This window comes from Pelecanus crispus, chromosome 10 (genome assembly GCF_030463565.1).
Source record: "Pelecanus crispus isolate bPelCri1 chromosome 10, bPelCri1.pri, whole genome shotgun sequence".
Lineage (NCBI taxonomy): Eukaryota > Metazoa > Chordata > Aves > Pelecaniformes > Pelecanidae > Pelecanus > Pelecanus crispus.
This window is the reverse complement of record NC_134652.1, coordinates 31,161,138-31,183,045: the sequence shown is the minus strand read 5'-3', so window position 1 is coordinate 31,183,045 and position 21,908 is coordinate 31,161,138. Positions and strand designations below refer to the sequence as shown.

At 44.5% G+C, this 21,908-nt stretch overlaps 1 protein-coding gene across 1 annotated transcript in view; it reads right to left on the bottom strand.

Moving 5' to 3' along the window:
* CDHR1 (cadherin related family member 1) overlaps positions 1-21,908 on the bottom strand; it is a 49,466-nt gene that overhangs the window by 3,468 nt on the left and 24,090 nt on the right. Inside the window, exons 11-16 of the mRNA XM_075717995.1 lie at positions 21,531-21,734; positions 18,476-18,628; positions 12,878-13,042; positions 10,677-10,744; positions 7,850-8,078; positions 6,657-6,911 (exon numbers count right to left, since the gene is read on the bottom strand). Coding sequence (XP_075574110.1) covers positions 6,657-6,911; positions 7,850-8,078; positions 10,677-10,744; positions 12,878-13,042; positions 18,476-18,628; positions 21,531-21,734 — 1,074 coding nt within the window. The remainder of the gene's footprint in view (positions 1-6,656; positions 6,912-7,849; positions 8,079-10,676; positions 10,745-12,877; positions 13,043-18,475; positions 18,629-21,530; positions 21,735-21,908) is intronic.

Here is a 21,908-nt window from a genome sequence, read left to right as displayed (position 1 = left end):
CATCCTAGCCAGCCTGTAGAGAGGCTTATGTAAGTGCATTTGTCAAAAAAAGCTTTGCAATCTTGTCTGTCATCACTGTGGCCCAGTCAGTTAACACACAGACCAGGTCTGAGAGAGGTCAGAGCGCTGTGGTGGTGCATCCCCCCGCCATTCCTCTTTCTCTTCAACGGCTTTACGATCTCAGGAATTCCAGGCCGCCACTTTTGTGTAGCGAGTTATCAAAAACATTATAATCAAATTCGGTGATTTGCTACGAGTAAATTCTAACTGCTACTAAATCAAACTGTGTAAAGTCACTCATTCATAATAAATTGACATAATCAGCAGGACTCGCAAACCTGCATTCGTGACAAGCACCCTCTGGCAGTGAAAGTCTGGGAGCATTTGGACACCTAAGTTTAAGCGTTTTGGCTCTGAGCCCTACCCTGCACATTCAAAACACCTTCAAGTCATTGTATTGATTACCAACAGTGCCTCAGAACTGGGTCAACAAATAGTTCCACTTTGTAATTTATTTAGCTGTTGCTTTTTCCTAAGAGGCACGCTGCATTTTGAAGAGTACTGATTTTTCTTGTACACATTAAAAAAAAGAAGATACACAATGAAATGAAAGCTGGAATGAGAAGCAGTCTCATATCTCTGTGGGCCAAAACCTGGAAGAAAACCTCCCTTTCTTAATAGCCATTAAAGGAGTTAAAATACCACTGCTCACAAAAGATAATGCTCTGCTGGTTTTTTTTGCTGTGACTTCACAGTTATAATGAGCACTGGCCCAGCAACGGGTTGGGGACAATTAAGAGGGTTACAGAACCATGGCAGAAGCTTGGAAGTAGCTAAGCTGTTTGTATCAGCTTCGAAAAAGGAGAAGTCCAATCCTGGGACAAGAATACAATTAAAAAGATTAAAGCAACTGTTTGAATTAAAAGATGTCATCACCTATTTTTTTTATTTAATAGGCACAAATAGTCCCTTGCAGAACCCTTGTGACTGACTGTCGCCGGCAGAGAAGCTCCTCAGCCCAAGTCCCGCAGGGTGCTGGTGTCCAGCAGTCACTGGGACTCGCCAGCTCTTGAGAGGCTCTAACATTGACACGTGCCTTTGAAGCCAGTTTCATAAGACCCAGCACTGTGCAGTTTCAGTGTCGATAAATGCTTTCAGGCTGCGTACCGGAAGGGCAGGCTGCGGAAGACACCCCTCTGCAGCCCGTGGGTCTTATTCTTGCTATCCTTCCTCCACAGTGGCTTCCTCCTCAAAAACCTGAGTTTTCCAAAGAGGATGCCCATGTCTCTCTTTGCTACTGAAATGGTGACTTATTTCCTTTGTTTTTCTCTCTCCTGCCACAACAGTTTGCAATGTGCAGACATCCACACCTCCTGGCAGCTTCTCAAGAGGCTTTCATAGTGCATGGGTTGCAGTGAGCAGGACAAGTGGGCGGCGTATCCAGAAGTTGGACCCAACAGGAGTGTGTGGTTGAGCTGTTCAACCACGAGACCAGCTAAGGCTCACCAGCTATATTTAGCAGTCTAAGGAGGTGAAGCTGTTAAGAGCTCAAGATATTGCAGATTATAGACAACTCAGGCTGTGTTGACTTGAGCAAGTGGTTCTGTACAATGAACCAGCTGGTTCTGAGGCGCCCACTTCCACATATTCAGCATTTCTGGGGTTTTGCTTCACATTGCTCTAGCCTGGTTGCAGGGATGGACTGCCTGCTAGTGCCAAAGCACACTAGGTGTGCTCCCCAAACACATTTTCATCTGAAAGAAGTCCACTTTGTGTGCTTGGAGCTATCTGAGACATGAGCCATCCCACAGTATGTGGAGATGATCAGGAGACTTGCTTCAGAAGTAACTCCTGATCCGAGGTAGAACACAAGCTGCCCCCTCCAGTGCTTATCCCAAAGAGCAGCACTATCACCGTATATGAAGGCTGCATTTACATCACTTTGCAATACAAACACGAGCATGGGACAAGACTTCTCAAATCAAACCAACCTTCTCTGAACAATTTTTTTCAAGGTCCATGTAACGGTGGAAGGAAAAGGCTAACTGCTCTGCAAATGTGGCAAAGGATGTTTAGTGCCATCAGCAACCACAGTTCCCATGATTGCAGAGTTAGTATGAGAGAGGAGGAGATATCCACATTAATTCACAGAAGGTATTTGTTGAACCTTTCAGTTAGGAGAATCTAAACCTGAGACTCAACAGCTATATTTAAAAGTCTAAATGAGTGGCCAAAGCTATTAAGAACCACAGATTATCCTGTCTAAATGTGGACTTAAGCCTCAGTCCATGAAGAGGTGTAAATAAACGCTGCCACATATTTGCAGAACCTCAGTGGAGTCATGAAGAGGCTGAGGGATCACCCCTATGAGGCCAGCCTTCAGGATCAGGAGCGGGAATCAGCTTTCCGTGAAAATCTCGGGCAGCAGGAATAGATTTTTGAGTGAGACATAAAGGTGAAAAAAAGAGTGGCTTTTTTCAGCATATGTTTCTTATTCTGCTGAGAAAGGATAGGAGATTAACAGATGCCACTCAATACCAATTTCCATAAAACCAGACTCAGTTAAATTAAAAGGCCTGTGGAATCTTTTAACACTATTATTCCAGGAGCTAAAGGTCCTTTTGATGTGCAATACTGCTGAACTTAGCCACAAGGCATCTATCTTGAAGGGCACAGCCTTGCGCTAATTGCAATGGTAAATGTTAATCAGAAAATATGCCTGTTTAATTACTTGGTGTGATTAACACTGCAGGAAACCACTAGAGGATGCATTCAAAAATACCCTCCTTATCCAAAATCAGTAATACATAAACGCCCACCAAACAGCTAACTAAAAGAGACTTTGTACAGCTGGAGCACTGAGGGCTGAAATGTACATTTGTTAACAGTCTCTGAGAGTGTGTGCATGTGTGTGAGTGTGTGTGTACGCAATGTCCCTACACCAAGAGGCTGTTTTCTTCACAAAGTGTTAGCAGTGACTGTGCTGTCTCTGGGACATAGGGAGTGACCAAGGGCTTTGCACACTGGCACTGCATCTCACTCACACGCAAGCTGAAATTTGAGAGGGGTTTTTGCAAGGAGATGTGATGCTCTTGGCTAAAAAAACCCCAACCCAAATCATTGCAAGCAATGGAAGAAGTAAAGGAGAAATGTACAAAAGCTTATGGAGGATGCGACATCAGATTAGTAGTGCAGATCCTGCTGAAGAGACCTACTCAAGTGAAGAAAGAAAATGCTGTTGCTATCTCAGGCTATGTGTTGGGACTTGGCATCAAGAAGAGCATGGGAAGAAGATAAAACTTGTCTGAGAGGGATCAATGTCTTCACAGGCCCCCCTCAGATTTTATCGGGAGAGGCACTCCCTCACTTTGTGCCAAGTCTGTACCCCTGGAGGGGGAGAAAGGAAAGCAGAGTGGGGACTTTGTATGAGACGCCTTCTTTCATCAGGTGCTGATGTTGCTTCAAGCACTAGAAGGAAATCCAGGAAATTCTTTATCCTAAAGCATCAGCTGCTCTTGCTTTCCTTCCAGATGTCCTTCATCAGTTCGTTCAGGGACACATCTTCTCCCGCAGCAGAGGAGGTGTGGGGCACCCTCCCTTCCCTCGACACCTCTCAGCCCTGTACCTTAGCCCTGCACCCTAACAGGGCGGTTACCAGCTCATCCGGGAGGGGAGGGCAAGCTGGAGGCTAGATGATGTCCAGAGGGACCTGGACAAGCTGGAGAGGTGGGCCTGTGTGAACCTCATGAGGTTCAACAAGGCCAAGTGCAAGGTCCTGCACCTGGGACGGGGCAACCCCCAATATCAGTACAGGTTGGGGGATGAAGGGACTGAGAGCAGCCCTGCGGAGAAGGACTTGGGGGTACTGGTGGGTGAAAAGCTGGATGTGACCCGGCAATGTGCGCTGGCAGCCCAGAAAGCCAACCATATCCTGGGCTGCACCAAAAGCAGCGTGGCCAGCGGGTCGAGGGAGGTGATACTGCCCCTCTGCTCCGCTCTGGTGAGACCCCACCTGGAGCCCTGCGTCCAGCTCTGGGGCCCTCAGCACAAGAAGGACACAGACCTGTTGGAACAGGTCCAGAGGAGGCCACCAAAATGATCCGAGGGCTGGAACACCTCTCCTGCGAGGCCAGGCTGAGAGAGCTGGGGTTGTTCAGCCTGGAGAAGAGAAGGCTGCGAGGAGACCTTAGTGCGGCCTTTCAGTGCTTAAAGGGGGCCTACAGGAAAGATGAGGAGAATCTTTTTAATAAGGCCTGTTGTGACAGGACAAGGAATAACGGATTTAAACTAAAGGAGGGCAGATTTAGACTGGATATAAGGAAGAAATTTTTTACAATGAGGGTGGTGAGGCACTGGAACAGGTTGCCCAGAGAGGCAGTGGAGGCCCCATCCCTGGCAACATTCCAGGTCAGGTTGGACGGGGCTCTGAGCACCCTGATCTGGTTAAAGCTGTCCCTGCTCCCTGCAGGGGGGTTGGGCTGGGTGAGCTCTAAAGGTCCCTTCCAACCCAGAGCATTCTGTGATTCTGTGCTGGGGGCCGGCAGCGGGGACAGCGCCTGAGGCCAGCGGGTGCCACGCACTCCTGAGAGGTGCGAGGAGCCGGGAAGCGAGGCAGGGAGGGCGGGTCTCCCGCTGTTGGCTGCGGGTGGCGATTCTTATCTGTTGTATAAAACCCACCGAAACTTAGGGTTTCCATGGGAAATCACAGTGTTAAGCAGTTTATTTCCTTTATATCAGCAAGAATGGCTAAATCTGTAGCCTTGCCGCAGCGGCCCAGCAGGCGCAGGCCCCAGCGTGGCAGAGCCTGGAAGCAGCACGCCCTGCCCACGCCGAGCCCCGGCGCGGCCCCGCAGCCTTCACGGAGCCTGCGGCGGGGCCGGCCAGCCCCAGCGCGTGGCCCCACGCCAGGCACCCCCTCTGCTAGGGCAGACCTGGGCCCTCCGGCCGTCCCGGTGGGGCAGGCGCTGACAACAGAGACCGGAGTTACTCCTGGGCTGCTGGTGGCCAAGTTTACCTGGCCGATGAGCACAAGTGCTCTCTGCAGGCCTTTCAACTTCCAGCGGGCTCCGAACTGTATACAAGAAGTATCATATAAATGCACCTGATAAGGAGTATCAGTGGAATAAGAGGAGAGAGAGTGTCCTGGTTTCAGCTGGGATAGAGTTAATTTTCTTCCTAGTAGCTGGCATAGTGCTCTGTTTTGGATTTAGTAGGAGAAGAATGTTGATAACACGCTGATGTTTTAGTTGTTGCTAAGTACTGCTTATGCTAGTCAAGGACTTTTCAGCTTCCCATGCTCTGCCAGGTGCACAAGAAGCTGGGAGGGGGCACAGCCAGGCCAGCTGACCCAAACTGCCCAAAGGGCTATTCCATACCATATGACATCGTGCTCAGTATAGAAACTGGGGGGGGTTGGCCGTGGAGCAGCGATCGCTGCTCGGGAACTGGCTGGGCATCAGTCGGCGGGTGGTGAGCAATTGCATTGTGCATCACTTGCTTTGTATATTATTATTATTATTATTATTATTATTATTATTATTATTATTATTGTTACTATTATCATTACTATTTCACTTTATTTCAATTATTAAGCTGTTCTTATCTCAACCCAGGAGTGTTTCTCACTCTTACTCCTCCGATTCTCTCCCCCATCCCATCGGGGCAGGGGGAGTGAGCGAGCGGCTGCGTGGTGCTTAGTGCTGGCTGGGGCTAAACCACGACAGAGAGAAAATGGAGTCAGACTGTAATAGATAAAAGAGCAGTGGGTGCATTTTGACCAAACCAAGAGAAGGCCAGCTGCTGTCTGTAGGAAGAGGTTTGCATCTTTGCCCAGTGTGTGTGGTCCAGAGACTGTCAGGCTAATGATGTGTTTCTCATCTACTTTAAAGCCCATTTCCTCCCTGCTGGTACCTACTTAAAGGCATGGCAAGGCAGTTACAATAAATAAGAATCACGCAAGCATGTGCTGTTCACCATAAATCGCTGCTTGTTCTTTGGTTGATGTAAAAGTTGGACTAACAGGAAATTCTCAATCTACATGTGTTATCTTTCAGAGTTTTCTTGTTTCGTCTGCTAATAGTACTGCAATTGTTAAACTCACATCCAAAATTCTATGTACTTTAAAGAATTTCTATAAAATTTCCCTCACTTTTCCTATGTCACTTATGTTGACTTGCAAAACTGGTCTGATATATTTCATTGTGGTCCCAGCTACTTTCCACTCACTTTTTGTAGGGGAAAAAGATTATTTTCTTCTCCTGAATAAAAACAAAAAGTCAGAAATTTAGCAGTCAGGATTTACCTTTACTCTCAGGAGTCTACAGTCCTTAATTTGTATCTATCTCTTAACAATCAGATACAAGAAGCTCATCTCCCAACCACATTATGCTCCTACCTTTGTACCTTTGCAATTTCTCTGATCAAAATGTCTTTTACCTTTGTGGCTGTAGCATCCAGCTTCACCACAAGGCTCTAGAAACACTCTACAAAACAGAGCTAGCAAGAAAGGAGAAGCAATAGCTGGCAGCTTTTTGGCTGTTGATTTCAACTCCTGAAGCATCTTTAAAGAAGTCTCAGAAATGGAGCAAGCAGTGACTACTCTTTAGTGCCTCTCAAGGATCATCTGATGTAAGGATTTTTCTAAAATGTTTGCTTACCTCCTCTGTAATATCAATCTTCAGAACTGCCGTGGTACTGAAGGACGGGGAGCCTCGGTCTTTGGCCTGCACCACCACTGACCATATGCAGTCTTTGTTCTTTGTGATGTTGTGGATGATGTCCAGGGAACGGATATAGGATTTCAGCTTGATTTCCCCAGTGCTTTGGTCTATATCAAACACGTTGGCTGGATCTGCTTGCATGATGGAATAATCTACAATGTTGTTGGGTTCTTCTGCATCTTGATCTATAGCCTGGTAGGGGAAGTGTAAAGAACGAAGATGTTATTGTTTGTATCTTTGCCTGAAGACAAAACTCTGAAAGTTTCTGAGCATTCACTTTCGATAATATCCACGCTGGGAGATGACTGGGCTGTTTTTGTTTCATCTTGGAAACAATTTCCCCTTTTCTGGTATCAGCTATGCTACATTTTCTAGTGAAAAACAGCAGGACTAGACTTCTTTTTGTATAAGCGATTTCTATTTGAGATTAAATAAAATCAGAGGAAAAACTGAACTGTAGCCTATCTGGAGAATGCAAATGGTCCACTGCTGTGGAGTTTCTCACACAGCATGAGGGACAAATGTGAACTGAATAGAGAACAATGGGATTAGCTCCATACTATAAACTATAGCTGCCTTAATTTTTGTCCTGTGGTATTTATTCTACTAACATTAGGTGTTGTGTAATCAGGCTTTACTATATGCATTCAGATATGTGTAACATAGGACGTTCTGCTCCTTTGCCTGTGAATTGTTATTGCATTTTTTAACCTCCTGTTCCACACTGGATCAATGAATACAATTCTGCAAAGCGAAGGGAAAGAAGTTGTGTGGTTGAGCACAAAGGCGTGGCAGGAAGGTTAAGTATTCAAAACCCTGTACTTTCATTCACTCATCTTATTTGGTCTTTTTATGATCACTGTATAATCCAGGATCCTCCACCAGCTGATGGTTCAAATACTGTAACAGAACTTTATCTTTTGCCTATAGAATTTATTTCTTCTTTTCAGCAGTCTGTAAATACTATCATTCCATGCTTTAATCCATTTGTTACATACAAATGGATGTGCAAAATAAAGCCCCAGGAAAAGCCAGCTTTCCAGCATTCATCATGATCCCTGAGCAATAAACAGTAGAGCAGGGGCTTTTCCAAAGCACTCTGCTTTGTGACATACTGTGTCGTCTCTCACCTCTATCTTCACCGGTGACCCAATGATCATCGTCTTTTCCTGGATGTTTTCATTGAACTCTGGAGAGTGGTCATTGACATCTAGCACAGTGATGAACACTTCAGCCAAGCTGTATTTCCCATCTGCATCCTCTGCCTTCACATAAAAATTGTACTTTGAGTTCACTTCAGCATCTAGTACAGCCCAGGGCTGGGTGTAAATTATACCTGTTGATGGGTGGATTAGGAACCTGGAAAAGAAGCATGGAGAGACTTTTGGGTTTTTTGGTCACTTAATGCATGCTTACAGCCTGGGCAAAGGTGGGCTCTAAACACTGAAATGCTGTGCCTAAAGATTGGTACTCTTCACCTAAATCCTGTCTGGCTGATGTTTCCAAATCATTTACTCTACCTATTTTTGGCTAGTTCCTTTAGGCTTGAAAACTAGAGAACTATCAGTGTCTGGTGTTTTTCTATCTATTGTGCATTAGCCATTTTAGCTGCATTTTCTGTTAAAGCCTTTGTCCTCAATAAATGCTCAGTGTAATGGCCTTCTCCCAGAGTGGTTTCTTTGCGTTGAAACATTAAGGAACTGACTTTTTTTTTTTTTTCCCCCCAGTTTATAAGTACAATGTATTAGATCATGTCCTGCATAAATTAAGATTGATTGATATCACCTCAATAGCTAAGGGAAGCATGCTGCATATCATATTTAAGCTCTTCGCTTCTCAGAATGGGTAAGAAAAATGGCTGCTCTCAAAATCCCTCGAAGTGTAGGGCAAATTATCTCCTCCAAAAATAATCACTTTTCCACAGACTGGCACTGGGATGGAGTGGGTGTTCAGATTTATCTGTAGCAAGTTCAATTCTACACATTTGTAATTACTGAGACACTGTCAAAAGTGTCAGCCAAAAGCTTGGATTTATAGAGAAGATACCACCCAGTGTCTGTTTAAAATGGACTGCCAGTGTAGGCTCCAAGCAGTAGTTTTTTTAACATATGAAAGGTTTTATATACCCTTTAATTAACATACAGGATAACAAAATATTTTCTGTATTCCAACTGTGAGCGCAATTGAGAGTGATTATAAAAGGGGCACTTAATAATCCAGAATCTTCAATTGTTTTCATTACCCTGTTAAATACAAATACAAGTCTTGATGAAAGCCAAGACCTGGAGGTGGAAAGAGCTGTGCAAACTCTTGATAGGAGACAGTGCCTGTGCCGAGTGTCTCTTTAGCACCCAACCCAGCCTAACCATGCAGAGAGGACACTCATCACCCCCATTTTAGTGGAAGAACAGAAGCATTGAGATGTGAAGAGATTACAGCAGTGCACCCCACTCCCACTGGCAGCTTGGATGTAGAATTACCAGCATAATGGTTTTATCTTCAACTGTTAACAGTAGCCCTCTTACTCCAGTGCAACTCATTTTTCTGTCAATGCCACTGCATATCCACTGATGTAACCCCTGAGACAGAAAAAATCATGCCTGTAATTGAAACTCTCAAATCTGCCTCAAACTGTGTGTCCAGCAGATCTGGAGGTCCCAGAGCTAGGAAATCAATCCAGCCTTGTGGAGCCATGCCATTCTGCCACAAGGAAAAAAAAAAAAAAAAAAAAATCATACTTAAAAAGAAAAAAAGTCTGCACATTTTAATTTCCTCATTCAACAGCATAAGAACAGTGAGTCTGAACATCCCCTTAACGCCAATCAGAATAAAGTTGCACTTACAGTTTTTTCTAAATCCTTTGTCAACAACTTTCACAAGCTTCTTTGCACCAGCTGCTACATTTTAAACCTAAGAGGTCTGCCTGCATGACATGACCTTTGCCTCCTTGCTTCTATGCAGTTTGCAGCTAGCTTAAGGATTTAGTGAAGAGCTCAAAATAATCCATCCTGGAAATGCTCCCATATGTGTATCCTTCTGGCTATAGAAGAGGTTCACTCTTAATATCTTGGATTTTGGACTTTGATTGTGCCTCCTAAATGGCTTTGACCTTAACAAGAAGTGCTCAGCTTTAACTCTGGGTGGATAATGTACAGAGAAAAACGGATTCTGAGGATGAGTGCCTGAAAAGCTCATTCATTTCCAATATTCTGCCGTTCAGCCCCACCATGTCCAGCAGGAGCTGCAGGTTCCAGCAGCAATATCTGTGATGGCCAGTGACGCTAGCCATGGCTGGGAGCCCCAACCAGCAGGCCAGGGCAACAGCTGGGATGGAAGCAGCATGGGAGAAAACCGTGTTTCAGGATGTTCGGACCCCAGCACTGTCCCCAGAGACAGGGAGAGGGAGCTAGGCATCATTACAAAATCAAGTAAGCATCAGATTCCCTTCTTTCCTGATACAGGACTACTAGGTTTAAATATATAAAATACTTTGAACACCCAATGCAGCTGGCTGCCACAGCTGAAGTTTATATTCTTGAAGGTCTGTCGTCTTTGATTTATTTTGACAAGAGTTGAAACTGAACCATTTGTACAGCTATATGGAAAAGGAAGGGGAAAGAGCAATTTCCTCCAGAACTGACTTTTCACAACAACTAGACCAAAACCTCCTCTTTCTCTTACAAGTGTTCTTCAAATGGTGATTGAACAGATCCTGTGTATTGGTACTTTAGCTGCCTTATGTCTCTTTGGGGGCTTGTGGGTAAAATTCCATGGGTTCATGAAGCAGATGTTCAGTGATCACACTAGTTTTTCTGTTGTTGTTTCCACAGAACTCACAAAGAACATGGCATAAATGTCCTTGGAAATGAGCAGGTCAAGCATGAGCATGTTCTTTTTTTTTAAATTCTTTTAAACCTCTGTAGAGGTTATGTAGTTTTCTTTTTTTTTTTTACTTACAGATCTGCTCCTGTTCCATAGATAGAGTACTTGACTTCTCCCCAAAGCCCTGAATCTGGATCTGTAGCCTTAAGAAAATAAGAGAGTCATCCTTTACTAAATTGCAAAAAGAAATGTTTCATTTTTCTTTTAACAACAGGCCATGCAAAACCCCAAATGCCTTCCCCTCTTTTTGCCATCACATTTTTAGGGTGAAATCACATAAACAAATGCGCACCTAGAAAACTGCAAAATCTAGCACAAGGAAATGTCCCTGGCTGTCCCAGGGAAGCTGCTGAGATGCAGCACGTCTCCTGGGCAGGCTGGTGCCCAGAGGCTCTGCAGGGAGGAAGCCGCTAGATGGCTCCATCCATTGACATTTAATGCATCCTTCCTTTAACAGAGATGAAGCTAATCTCAATGACACCAACAAACTGCCCACTCTCAAGCCTTCCTAATTATCAGTTAAATATTAATGCATATTCCCTAGAAAAAATTATTTACTTTATTTTTTAAGCCTCTGCTTGTTTAATTGATTCAATTTAAAGTAATGCATAACAAATGTTTCGATCTATACACAATGTTTCAGCTTTGTTTGTATTTTAATCACTCTTGTGCCTGTGTGACTTTTAGTAATGCAGATACTACATCAGATGATATCTTTGTTCCAGACTTTTGTTGGCTTCCTTTCTCAGCTCAGGATTAGGAAAGCTATTGATTTGGTAACAGCTATTTCCATAAGCTCCTGCTTCTCTGATAGCTCTGAGAAGGTGTTATACCATTGTATCTGGCCATCAAAATTCATGGCAGCAGTGGCTGGTTCATTCATCTTCCTGTTTAAATATTTGAAAATTGGAACAATGTCTTTGATTCCTGCATGGTTACCATAACACACCTGCAGCCCTACTGATAGGTGTTTTTTCGTTCTGTGACATGAGCTTGTCAGATCCTCTCACCCCATAATTTTGACCGCAGTCTACTTTAGGACTGCCTAACTTTTCCTAAAACATTGGCACACCTGGGACTTCTGCCAGAATTGCCATCCTGAGTACTTGGAGTATCTCAGCTTGTCAAGTATATTTGTGAATCTGGGTCAAGTACTGAGTTGACAGCATGTGACAGTAAATTTTACATGGACTCTTCAGCTACGCTGTCCTGTGCACCTTGGCTCAGAATGGTTAGTTTTGTTGCTTTTGCAAACTTTTTAAAAATTTCTTTCTTTGCTGTCCACCTCCTAGAATTTTTTATTCCTCTTGCTGCAAAGATAGTGATGTTTGAGAGTCTCTGTTTTCTACAGCTTTCCTATTAGTTTCCTGTAATAAACTTTTCTGTATTGTTTATGTTCCACTTCTTCCATTCTTCCATCCCTAAAATTTGCCTTCAGCACTTTATTATTTTCTTTCTTACTTGCAGCCAGCCTGTGCTGGAGATCTCTGGCAACCTGCCACCGTCATCCTTACCCGTGAGGCCTCTGCAAGGTGACTTGCATCACCCACTGAGCCCCACATGGCCAGGAGCTTTCTGGGCTTTGCGGCATGAGATCTGAGATCTGTTTACAGTCCTAGAAGCTGCATTGAAGAGATACAACTCACACCAGCGGCTGGAAATGCTTCTCCAGCACATAGGGCCCATGTAATACCCTGACTTTCTTTTATGAAAATGTGAGATACTGGAAAATCTATAGGCATGTTTTTCTCACTGTGAGAAGATACTTACATAGGGATCTTTCTTTCCCAGCTCTAAGCATTTTAATGTATCTTTGTGCTTCATTAACTGTCTAATTATGCATTTAGCAGCCATATTCCTCCCAGGAGGAGGAGACAAATACCTACTAAGCAGCCATCTTGTTTTCTTTTTACTCAGACTTAAGCAAGTAAATCCAGTAAATCCAATTCCACTTAGTCATAACTGAATCTTCCTGCTGGACACTGATTTGACTGGGACTTTCATAGTACTCACAGACCATGTGATTTGTCTTAAAAGTAGATGGCCTTTAATTAAAAACCAAAGTAAATCTGTTGTTCTGAAAAATGTTTGCCTAAATCTTTATTTTTTCAGAGGTGGGTATTTTTTGTTGATTCTGGAAAGCAATTCTGGAGTTCAGTCCAGAAGCTGAATGGAGAGTAAGATTTGCTACTTGCCTCTGTCCAATATTTTTAAGGTACTTGAACTGTCTCCACAGACACCTCAAAAAGAGAGCATAAGAAAAGAATGAAACTTACTGTAACAGCAACTACGTTTGAGCCACCCGGGGAGTTCTCGGGGATCCTGGCAATGTAGTAGTCGGAGGAGAACTTTGGGACATTGTCATTGGTATCCAGCAAGCGTATCACTACATCAGCTGTTGAGCTGAATTTCTCTGGTGTGTCCACCTCTATTGCAAGAAGCTAAGAAGAGAAAACAAGGAAATTACTGCAAAGCAACTATAACTACTTTTTAAAGGAGCTTCCTTCCACTACCCATGGCACATTGGTGCATTTTAGCCTAGTTGGACCACATAGCTCAAAACCAGGGAGATGATGAGCTAGGTCAGTGTGCAGCTTAGGCTTGTTTGTGCGTGCTTGCAATGGGCAATCAAGCTGTGGAAAGAGCACTTTCACCTGTGTATGTATATCAGACTTCATGTGACAGATGTGATTGGTCATAACTAACCAACACAGCTTGAAAAGCCGTAACAGAAGCAAGCAAACACCCATTCCTGGGCAGCTCCTAGAACTTAGGGAAACATAAGCACTGAAAAAATTTGAATAATCATGTAAATTGAATCATAATCCTTTGCAGAGGAAGCATAAATTCATCATCAGGAACGAAGTCAGGGCAATAAACTGCACCAAACAGGGTAAAAAGAGAACCAATGCCCTAGGATGTTTGGAAGTAGTAGTACCCCCACCCCAAATGCAGGATGGTCAGGGATCAGGCATGTACAGCAGAATCCGATTTCACAAAGTTTGTGAGAACTCCTACCACCAGGCTTCTTGGGACTCTACCCTCACTGCCTCATGCTGATTAAGACTTTATCATATACCCACCGTGACTTCTGATTTGCCTCACCATCTCTGAGGAGGAACAGAGAGCTCTGGCATAACACATTCTCGTAACTCTGCTCAGCTGAAAGGGCAGGCAACCACATGCAGCAAGACCAGGGATGGGGAGAAGCCAGCAGCATGGATATTCTGGCTGGCTGTCAGCAGAGCTCAACACTAGTGCTTGCCTACCTCATCCCTCAGCTGAGGGACGGCACTGCTGGGTTAGCAAGTTGGTTTCTCACGTTGCCCCTCAATGCACAGCTAATTGATGCGGGGAAGAGCAGCCACCACAGAGAAGGAAGAGGACAACCCAGGTGTCTGGCGCGTGGCAGTTCTCAGTAGGCAGCAGGGAGCTCTCAGACCACCACTTGGGAACAGACCTCAACACGTATTTGGTCAGTCACCTCCAAAGCCTCACACAAGCACTCTTCCACAGGACTTCAGCTACTTCGCACTGAATGTTTTCTCTCTTATTCTTACTCTAATACAAAATAGCAGCAGTGTTTCTACTGTGCCTCTGTTTGCTCCTCAGTAGATTAGGGGAAGGTCAGTAGGAAGCCTGAGTTGGCAGAGCAGCAAGCCTGTTGCTCCAGTGGTGCGTGACTGAGCAAGAAAGAGCAGTTTCAGCATGTAGGGGTGCAGCCCCCCCCAGCCCCGGGCTACTCTGAGATCTCAGCATCAGCCCCACCGTGCTGTTACCTTGGTCATAAGCGCAGTGACTTGGCTGTCAGGCACTCGTGTCCACAGCTGGGCCGTCTGCTGCCTGAACTGCATGCCACAATGACCCAGCACGAACTGTGGCCAGAATGTAAGTACTGACCAAAGCCAATCATCTCCAGATCCTATAAACAGCGATCCAAAAGGGAGACCTTTCGAACTCTCGGGGACCGCAGCGGGCTCTGTGACCCAGGATCTCCCCGTGAGCTGGGACGCCCCTCAGGGTAGATTTCGCGAGGATTGAAGGATCGTCCGTCGACAATTTTATGAGGACTCAAAGGCCTGATTTCATGAGGTTCACCGACTGTCCATTGATGAATGCCAACACATGAAAGCGAGTAATTCATGAAACTCACGAAAAGGGAAACTTTAATCCCAGGTGTGTATGTGTGCAATTTGATTCAGAACTGTCTGTCTGTCTTTGTGTGCAAGCCTGCTGTAAGTTTCGGGTGACCCTCGCCATTCTCAAACCTTTAACTAAGTCACTGTTTTGATTGTAACAAATTCCATTGAATCGCTCTGTTAAATTGGCTGATGCTTAAGTGCTGTTAAGAATTACATAACCTAATTTTGTGATCTGTCTCAAAAATATTAATAAATCCTAAATTGCTGCTAAACCATAAATTGCTGCTAAACCAAACCTGTGTAAAAAAACCATATTCATGACGCAGCAACCGGTACTGAGAGACACCGAGCCCTTCCCAGCCTCCGGCCCAGGCGTCCGGTCCCTGACGAGTGGCTGCATCACACAGAATCTGCACTAGGACATCAGTCCTGGGCTCTGTAGGGGCTGGACCCAAATGACTAACACAATGACCAATGGTCAACGATTTGGTGTTCATGCTTAGGCAGAGACCTAGTTAACACAAAGCAGGAGGGCTCTAGAAACCTACTGAGGGCAGCACACCACTAGTAGACTAGTGAGCAGACATTTAACTGAGATATGGGAGGCTCAGCTGAAAAATCTAGCTGCATGGGTTTTAATGCCCAGTAGACATATGTCCCAGGAGCTCCCTCAAAGAGGGTGAACGCCTAAGCGAGCTTTGAGCTTTGGAAGGTGGAGCAGGGCTGCCACAGCATCTCCTGCTCCGCTGGTGCAGCGCCTCGCTGCAACGGGGGCTGCGGGAGCTCGTCCTCCCCGTGCCGCTTGCCGGGCGCTCGGCCTCTCTCCCGCCGTGCCCCAGCTCCCCGTGGGGCAGGCGGCGCGGCACGGCACGGCACGCACACCAGCGGTGGCACCGCTGACCGGCTGCGGGGCACACGCTGTGTTCAAGTCCCCGCTTTGCTAGGTTCGGAGAAGTTTGCGTCACCCAGAGGTGAGAGGGTTTGGGGAGGGTGGGGGAGCAGTTCAAGTAGACAGGGAAAAGGCTATCTCAGTAGCATCTCCTGGAGCTGTTCCTACTGTGTGAACACGTATCATGGTTGGAAATAAACAGTGAAAGGGTCCTTGAAGAAATGAATCTCGAAGGATTGCTTATAATTACTATAGGACACATCTGCTCTGAAAGGGGAGTTTGGTCACTGTGTCTCTGTGCTAACTTTTGTCTTTTGGGAGTCTTGGATGGTGGTACAGCAAAAGAAATTTTTGAAGGGACAGTCATACAAACATCAGCAAAAACCTGCTCATGAGCAATCTCAGCTCCTAAAGCAGCACAGAGATAAAGTCTTATTGCTTATCGTGCATGTGGAGCTATAACTAAATTATAATATCTGCAGTGAAATAATCTTTGCTGCTGGAATCAGCCCATCTTAGAATGCCTTACGAGGGCTTAGTATTTTTACTTTGTTTTCTACATTAATTTTTTATTCCCTCTCCTTTTAGCAGCTGTAGTCCAGCTATGTCAACATGCTGACAACATCTTCCTTCAGGGAATGATTTTTGCCAGCTTACTTTCCTGCAATGTCTTATGCAGAGCTGTATTGTTTGTTTTATGCAGAGAGAGAGAAAAAAAATAGCATAAAAACTATTACTTCACAGGACTACCTATCAACAATTAATACAAGTGCCAGAAGAGCAAACTGAGACACAATCTTAAAAGTGCAAGTAAATTTTTAAAATAGAGTTTGATTTTGGCAACTGAAGGTAATTGCAGCCTCATGCGGTCCCATTCTGCAGGAGATGTGAGTGTCTGCAGAATGCGAGGGGCAGGTCCGGGCTCCTGTCAAGGCGGGATGTACTCTAAGCTGAAGGAGGTGGAGGCAGGAGGTTTGGCCCCCGAAGCATGTCAGCCCATGACAAGGTGGGACAGCAACATCTGGCCCTTGTGGCAGAGGGACTTGAGATCTAAGAGGCCAGGCTGGTCACGTATGAATTACCACAGCTGCCCTACCTTGGGAAACCCGCTCTAGCTCTTGGACGGCTGAAAATGAAGGAGGTCCTGACTACCAACTGCATTTAAGAGCAAGCCTTAAATGGAAGATAGATTGTCTCTAGTAGCCTTTTCTTCAGGTAGTTTTTCAGTGCACCTCGCAGTCAAATTAGTTTTAATTTCTCTCTGGCATTTTACTGTTCAGTAACAAACCAGAGGAGAGGGATCACTGTTTACAGAAAAAGAAAACCCCTTGAAAATAGCTTCTCAAAGCTGCTGTGGGATACATGCTAATAGAAATAAAGAATTTATTTCATCCAAAATTCTAACCAGAATGACTACACTGGCAACTAAAACTGGGTAGGAAGCAATTTGAACTTTTCAGGGAAACAGAGACAGCAATGACATCTTTATAAAGTATTTGCTGCCATATATTACTACCATATCATACAGCTGCACCTTCTTCACTTGGAATCTAGACAAAAGCTCTGCATTTATAGCAAAGCCTTATGGTCCTTCTCCAGTAGAAATAATTTTATCAAAAAAAAAAAAAAAAAAGAAGAAATGCTTAAGCTAAAAAAAATATATATCCTTTTTCCTGGTAATTAATTCTTTCAGTGTTCATGGCAATCACATTAACTACTTTGATTTCTATTAGTATTCATGAGGAGGCCATGTGTAACTTCTTTACTGGTCTTTTGGTAGTTTAACCTGAATAAATGTGAGCTTATTATAATTAGTTTCGGTAGCACTTTATAGCCCTTTCAGAATCTTCCATTTTAATACAGTAATGGTGCCTCATATTTTTGTAGCATCTATAACCTATGAAGCTCAAAATGACTAAGGAACATTACAAGAGGAGACATGAAGCATGCTGCAGGGAAATGACTTGCTAAGGACACAAAGCAAACCATATAGCAAGGGTGAGAATAAAATCCAGGAAGCTGGCTTCTGGACTGTGCTAAAAATGCCACTTTCTGTACAAAATCAAAACTAGCATATGTTAATAATCAGCTAGTTTTGGCATTTTTTTTTTAATGATTACAGGGATTGTCTATCTGTTGATAGACAGATTGACCATTCTTTGCAGTCAGAACCGAACCACCTATACTCATATTCAGAGGCAGTTGACACAAAACAACACTACTTAATTATCTTATTGATGAGCCAGTGCATCCAACAGGGAAAGTGATAATGCAAGGGTCCAGCTTTTGGATGAAAGCTGGTTCTTGTATAGCTGGCTTGGAGCACGGGTGAGATAGCCTTAGATCAGTCTGCAAAAGGCCATACAGACAGATACACTCTGACAAAGGCAGTAAGCAATTTTGGGAAGTTATCTTCCAGTCAGCTGGGGTCTTCAGCCTGCCAACATTCAAAAGCATGATCATGAACCAAATTACTTAGGACTAAGAAGGTAAAGTTCTGACTCCAGAGAAATTACGATTTCATCCTGTGAATTTATCATTGTAAGAGCAGAAATAACACCTTTAGGGTTCAGTCTAGAATGACTCTGAGCCACCAACATGTGCAGTTTCCACCGAGAGATAATACTCAACATTTTGCACTGACTGGACTAAATTAGTCTACAGATGCATCCATTAAACCTTTGGAAATTGATGAACCAGGGGCAGAAATAAGTTTCCCTTACATGGAATATAATGTCACTGACAACGCATCAGACAGCTCCAGGTGGATTAAGAAGCTAAATCCCATCAGACACATAAGCCATCGTACACATAACATATACACAGGCAGAAAGCAGAAGTACCTTGAAGGTCAACACCTTGAATTTTTCATAGTCAATAGCAGCAGAATTTTCCACTATTATTGTAACCTGAGCCTCATTCAGGACAGTTTGGGGAACCACTCGGAAGACACCACCAGGTCCAACAAGACGGAGGTTGAATTTAGCATTGGCTCCCTGTGAATGAAAGCAGATACAGCATTGTTTTCAGTGAGCGATGAATTTCTTACAGCCTTGATTAGCTCTGTTTCTTCACACTATATAAAATGAGAATGAGTCTTACTGCTTAGAGCCCTCTGCTCTCCATCCCCCGGGCAAGAGACTGCTAAGAAGCTTAGTATGTAATCCCTCCAGCCCTGGTCAGACACAGCTTTTCTTCAAAATAGACTGACAAGCTTGGTTATTCTTTCAGTCACAATGGAAAAACCCTGCAGGAGGATTGGCTAAGAGAGGGACTTGGGCTTCGCGCCACGCACTGTGAGCTAGTGCAGGTGACAGAGATGACACCACGTGCACATCGGCAGGCAAGTCCTGCCTCCTTCTGGTTCCTGCCAAGGAAACACAACTGAACTGCCCAAGTCAGGACAACAGACCCCTCAAAAACCCAGCCTGTGTCCTAAGAGCTCACAGCCTGGGATGTTGATGCAGGGCCACAGAGATATGTCATTTCCAAACAGAGGTGGTACTCCATGGTTTGCACTGACAGGGTTAGACTAGCCCAGAGTTACAGCCACTAAACCTTCTGGAAGTTGATGCACTTGGGAGGAGAGAGGAGCTCCACTTGTGCAGGATGAAATACGACACACATTTGACAGCTCCAGGTGAAGTGAAAAGCCAAATCCCATAATACAGATAAAAATTCTAGCCAGAGAGGACATGGGAAGCAGCAATCTCTAGAAGATTACCACCACATGTGCAAGCTGGGAAGAGTGAGCCAGATAGACAGACCAATTCTTTTAAATCAAACTGGAGCATGGAAGAAAAAAGATGAAATGGGGATTCTCATATTTCTGCCTTACCAGGGAGGTGTGAAAATGAGCTGAGCCCATTTAACCAACTCTCTGAGTTGATCAGTTTCCCAAACAAACACTGTGACAACCAGCCAGATTCACTGCCTGGCTGGTGCCATGCTCTCCCCCTGGCATGAATCTTGAGATGAAGAATTTCTAATAATACGTTTCATACAGGATAACTCTACTTCCAGCTGTATCCCTGGAGGACTTGTTATGAGCAGTTCTTGCTGCAGCCCTACCTCATGTCAAGAGGAAAAGTATTCAGCAGTAGTTCCCCAAGGGAACTAGAATGATCTTGGATCCAAACTCAGTGGTCTGCGTTGTTTGGTCATACAAACCCCCACAGCTACAGCGATGACAAGAGGCTGTCTTTTGCTGGGTAGTAAAGCCAAACACACAAAGCCAGAGCTGCTGGACTACGGAAAATAGTGCTGATGGGGAAAGTGGACCGTCTGACCATAAAAAGTCCTCTGCACTTGGGACTGTACAGGACTGGAGGGACGGTGGCATTGATAGGGAGTCAACTGCCTGCCTCCAATGGCTGAGTGATTTCTGACAGTGACATCCACTGAACCCAGATCTGCTCAGAGCAAGCCATGCTGCTGCACGTCTCCAAGCAGACAGCCATGGGACACAGGAATGACGGAAGGAACAGCAGCACTGAGCCCTGAGCTGTGTCTGTCAGATGAAGAGGGCCAGGGGAGAAGTTCTGCATAATGTTCCTGCAAGTAAAGATGGTATATCCATGAAACTGTAGGCCTAAAAACACCTTGCCCACAGCTTCCTCCTCCTCACCTGCACCATCCTCTCCCCCAAAGGAAGAGTCACTAATAGCTGTGACAGAAACAGACATATGTTTAATTTTCTTCTCTACATAGTCCTCTTGTGTGGAAGACATTGCATTCTATGCCTTAAAAGAAAAGCCACCCAAGCCCCCTAGAGTGATGTCTTACACTGTACTAGGAAGCTTCTTGAGAAATCTCTACAGTGTATTTAGCAATGTTTTCTGCTTATTTTATAACCTAACTTGCAGCCTGAATATTTTGTCAGCCTACATATGATACGTATGTATTTTGTCTCTAAACAGAAGAGATGGGTTTTGTTTCTTTCCTTCTGCAGCAACATCCCCTGTGACAACAGCAGGATAGACGTAGCACTGCTTTGAAAGCAGTCATTTATCTGCTTGCTGCAGAGCAGCAGGAGGGAGGGGGAAGAGGCTAGTGGGTTTGATAGAGTACAATACAGTCAAAACAGCACAATACTGAGCACAGTTATATAAGAGCACTCTTTCCAATAGTAATACAGTTCTCAGATGCATTAAGCTTTTCTCTTGTCACTACCTAACCTCAGGCTAACTCAGATGGATGCCATTCATACAGTATTTAGCTTAGGGATCCCTATAGCAACCATCACCATAGTATCTACGGGCATCACAGGTCAGTTAGATAGCAGGCTGAGATGGATGGAGTCGTCTTTCCTTTTCCTTTATCCGTTTACAGTTAGTTTGGCTCTGGCATAATTTTTAAGATTACCTAAAAATATCACTCCAGGGGGAATGATTTGTCAAAGCATGCACTGCAGACTCTGGCTGTAACATGAGGGCCAGAAGGACAATATATTGTAATAAAATCAATGTAAGGATATGGACTATATTGTTTCCAGCAGGGCCTGAGAAGATACAGACAGCAATTACACTTGAGGTTACTAAAGCGATTGGAAGCTTTAAGTAAATCTCCAAAGGGAGTACATTCTCGGACATTACACTGACAACAACTGAATGTAACCAGCAGTTAGGGGAAGTTCATAAGGACTGTTCAACTTTAGTTGCTACAAGAAATGGGCTGCAGCTTTAGGACCACCCTTCTCGTCGACATAACAGTATATGACAGACTAAGTATACTTCTGGGTCCAAACGGACCTTACAACTACTTTGTCTGCCCTAGGCTTTTGCAGAATGCAGGTGAAATAGTTGAGTTCCTAAAATGACATTTCCCTGCCTGACAGCTCTTTCTAGTCTTTGGGAAAATAGGGCAGGAAAACAGAAAGTCCACATAGTTCCCACTTACCTGATCTGAATCATTGACTGTAATCTTCAGTCCCCTCAAGATTTCGCCCTCTGGGGGATGCTCATACATGGTCAGTTCAAATCTGTTCTGGGGACCATTTTCTCCATAGAACGTTGGTGGATGGTTGTTGAGGTCAACCACCCGTATAGTCACCGTGGCAAAAGCGTACACTGAGATGTCACCTTCCTGACTGACTTCTGATGCCTGCAGCAGGCAGGAGAGAGAGAAGAATGAGGGTATACTCTCTTTCTTCAGTTCCATGTTCAGGTATTGCTCTGCATCTACAAATGACCCTAACACACTAACTTGTACAAAGATTCTCAGCCTTATATTTCTCTAGAAATCTCAGTCCATTTCACACTGAAGCTTATGGTGATT